Source organism: Belonocnema kinseyi, chromosome 3 (assembly GCF_010883055.1).
Source record: "Belonocnema kinseyi isolate 2016_QV_RU_SX_M_011 chromosome 3, B_treatae_v1, whole genome shotgun sequence".
Lineage (NCBI taxonomy): Eukaryota > Metazoa > Arthropoda > Insecta > Hymenoptera > Cynipidae > Belonocnema > Belonocnema kinseyi.
Window position 1 is genome coordinate 46,214,734 of NC_046659.1, and position 3,923 is coordinate 46,218,656.

The following is a 3,923-nucleotide window of genomic DNA, read 5'->3' on the forward strand; positions in this document are numbered from 1 at the left end:
AAAATGTATAAACAAAAATACTGCATAATTTTGAAGATCTAAACTTAAGTTTTCAACTCTACATCTTCTAAATGGTACCGTATTAATCAACTAAAATATTTATTTTACCATTTAAATTCTAAATTGAAGGAGTGGCTAGAGTCATTGGTCTTTGCCGATACTACATTTTCTGTAAGATTTTACAGAAATCTATTTTATTCTCTTGAATAAAAAATTTATCATTTTTTAGCAATTGTAAAAAAATTTAATTTTTTACATATGCTCACCTCTACAGCCTTATCCATCCAACTGATTATTACGGATTTTACTGAGAAGTTTGCACACATATACTGCCGATACATGCTGAAAATTTGTTCGATATCTAGAACAGTTTTTATAATTTGACCATTTATGTCATTTATGTATTCTCATTCATCACAGTCAATACCTACAATTTTTAAACTATTCAAGATATCAACCATTTTTATTTTTAATTACAAATTTTAATTTCAAAGAGGAATAAAGTACGAAAAAGTGATGATGACGAGGATATAAGGTTTTGGTTGACGCCAGGGGCGTCAACTTCCATTCATGATAATTAAATTTTTAATTTCCTACTTTAATGAAATCTCATTTTATTTTGCAATTTTACAAATGAGGTCTGTAAGAAATTTGAAAATTAAACACCTTTTTCGAAATTAGAAAATTGTTGAATATCTTCGAGGTTCTCAGTACTTGCATACGATCCTGAAAGATTAGAGAGGTGATGGAATATACTCCGTGACTATCGGTTTACCAAACTGTCGTATAAAGTCTAACGTAGCAAAAATGAAAAACTCGCTCACAGTGGACAAACTTTCAGAAAATATGCAGGAGATTATAACATAACCAAAATTAATTTTTCTCTAGAATCCATTTAAAACTTCGCCAAATATTCAAGTAAATAATACATTTGTTACCTACAAAGAATAACCGAAATTTATCATTCTGTAACCGATTTTAAGAGAATTATTGTCAATGCATAACGTAAAGTTTGCGATTTTTCATTTGCAAACATTACTTAACAAGCACGAAACTTTATCCAATTTTTCCTGAATGTGTGACAGAATAGTTTTCAATAATTAAACCACGTGCATTAATGATTACTTTTGAAAATTTTTACTGTACATTTGGAAAATTTAATCTGCGTTATTAAAGTTTAAGGAACTGACATTTATTTTTTAACATTTCGCAAGACACAAATTATTACAATAATGTCAAACATTCTCCTTTTGGTCCATATATTCCAATTATACTTAAAAGTTCGGTAAAGTTTCCTAACCAAATTTTTACCGTGTACCTTATAGCTTTAGAAACACTTATGTTAAAATTTCGATAATTTCAGGAGATAAGGCATAATTTGTAAAAATGTTTAAAGAACCATATGAAGAGCATGGCCAGGAAATGGTGAAAGCACCTCATAGAGTCGGATTCAGGAGATCATTCAGCATAATAACGATTGAAACTATTAGTGCCATGTAAAGATATTACAAAATCTTTAATTTGAAATGTTTTATGAAAAAGTTGTTCGTCAATAAAAAATTAAATATCTACTTATTCCATTCTGAAGCTTAAGAAATCTGATTATTTATAACATACTTTTTATTTCAAATCAATATTAAGTGAGCGAATCGTATAAGTTAAAATACAAACTTTAAAAAATTATAATAACGAAGAAATTTCATATTGCATAAATGAACAATAAAATATAATTATCTTGTATGCTTATTTTTTATGTATCAATATATAAAACTCTATAATCAACTAATTCCTCCAACTCGATCTCTGGGGATTAATCTGAGTTCTGAGCCATGTTTCAGAAAGATGGTTCCTGAAATGAATAGAATGATTTTTTGTATAAATTACTGAGTTTTATACTTTCTTCTTGCAGGTAAGTTTTAAATATTAATTTTTGTTCGATAATGCCACATACCCGCTGTTTGCTGTGGATTAATTCCGACACCATCGTCAGTTATTATCGCTGACGTAGCTGGGGTTACTTTGAACTCCTCCGCAGCAAACTTTAAGACAGCAGTGAAAGGTGTAAAATCTGGCACGCTGAGTCTGTAAAGAATACCCAATGATTGTAAACAGACTGGACATTTTTTAAATGATATATTTAATTCTTAAGTTGAGGAATTTGAAGTTAAACAATTTTAAATATTAGAATAAGTAAACAAATTAAAATTTTAATTTGCATAGTTGCACAATTGGAAATAGGAAATTGTCAAAATTTCCAATTATTCAAAGCTTCCAAATATGCTGAATTAAAAATCATAGGAATATTCACAATTAAACACATTCACATCTTAAATGCTACAACGTCGTAAAAATTTCAAAAGTAAAATTGAGTAATTAAACGAATTTAATCATTTTTAATGGAAAACGTATGAAATTTACAAATCATTAATAGATGATTTTCACTATGTAAGTTCATCCAATACGCACCACACCGAGCGCTGCCCCTACCGCTGAGCTTCTGGACACACTTCTACTCTTATACCGTGGGCTGACAACGTAATTGGGAGCGTGATACGGATAAGGCCAATTTTCACATGAGATGTTCGTCTGATGATGAGGAACGTAAAAATGGTTGCCTGGCAGGTGTGAGTGGATGCGTTCACCTGTGGCGACCTGTCAAAGGTGCGAATTTTTGGCAGTTAACTTACGTGACTCGGATAAGGTTGAAAATTGGTGTACATGTAGGGGCTGACATTAGAAATAGCACCTGCGCATTGCCAGGCACTTAACTGGATGCAAAAGTGTTGCCAGGCGGCTTCGAAGTCGCCGGAAACTCAGATGAAATTTCTTGAAATTGATTTTACAGGAAATAGTTTGAAACAAAAGTTGGTCCACTCCCGGAGATGCATATTTTCATTGGTATATAATTTTTTGATAAAATTGATATATTTGGACAAATCATCGATTAAAAAAATACCATAACAATAAAAAGCCCTTTTTATTGACAACAAGTGATTTTTTCGAAAATTATTAAGAGACAAAAAGTACTCTATTACAGGTATACTCCAAGATGAATAAGGAGTATTTGTTCAAAATGTTAATATTTACCAAGTTATTCGCATTTTTTCTTTTTTTCCCCATTTTTTTAATCACCTGCTGTATCTTTAGCAATTTAAAAGAAGGTGCGCTCAAAATTAGTACACGAATAAAGTAAGTCTTGTGCAATGAATTGGCGTCAGCCACTTTCAATTAAAACAATAACTTATTCTGCTATAAATAATCATAATCAGTGTCACGTTTTCAGCTTCTGATTATCGTAGAAAGTTGTAATAAAGATGAATATGATTATAAAAATTAAACAACAAATTCGCTTTACTTTAAAATACCCATTACTTATTATTGTTAAAGTTTATGTTTTGTCGACGAGATACGTTCGATCTTTATTACCGTGACGAATGTCAAGTTTCCCAGACCCAGCGTGGGTCATTGGCGTAGGCATTAAAAATTCTTGGTGGTGCATTTCTAATGGAGTTCTATACTTGGAGACACTATTATGCTATTTTAAAATACAAATTGTTGAGCTTCATAACAATCAGAGCAGTATATTACAACAACTAAAGACAATAATAATATAAGTAATAAATTAATAATAAATATAAATGTATTTATATGCAATAAAACAATTATTATTATATTTCCTTTCATAAATGGTTTGTTTCGTTTACAGCTGGCGGCAGCGGTTTTCAAAGCGAAGAAGAAAACCTCAGTGAAGATGAATCGCAATTGCTGAGAAATTGTTTAATAAATAGTCGTACTTCACACTGTATTGGGCCTAAAATGTGCAACTTTATACGCTATTTTCAACAGTTTTATATCAAATGTACATTACATGTATTTCTTGAAGTCGGCCTGGAATCACTTATTCAGATATTGCAAACAACAAT

At 30.5% G+C, this 3,923-nt stretch overlaps 1 protein-coding gene across 1 annotated transcript in view; it reads right to left on the minus strand.

The window, feature by feature from the left end:
* Positions 1-1,572: 1,572 nt before the first annotated feature.
* The window catches only part of LOC117169806 (ubiquitin-fold modifier 1), an 18,283-nt gene continuing 15,932 nt past the window's right edge, over positions 1,573-3,923 (minus strand). Inside the window, exons 3-4 of the mRNA XM_033356313.1 lie at positions 1,952-2,082; positions 1,573-1,849 (exon numbers count right to left, since the gene is read on the minus strand). Coding sequence (XP_033212204.1) covers positions 1,779-1,849; positions 1,952-2,082 — 202 coding nt within the window. The 3' untranslated portion in view covers positions 1,573-1,778. The remainder of the gene's footprint in view (positions 1,850-1,951; positions 2,083-3,923) is intronic.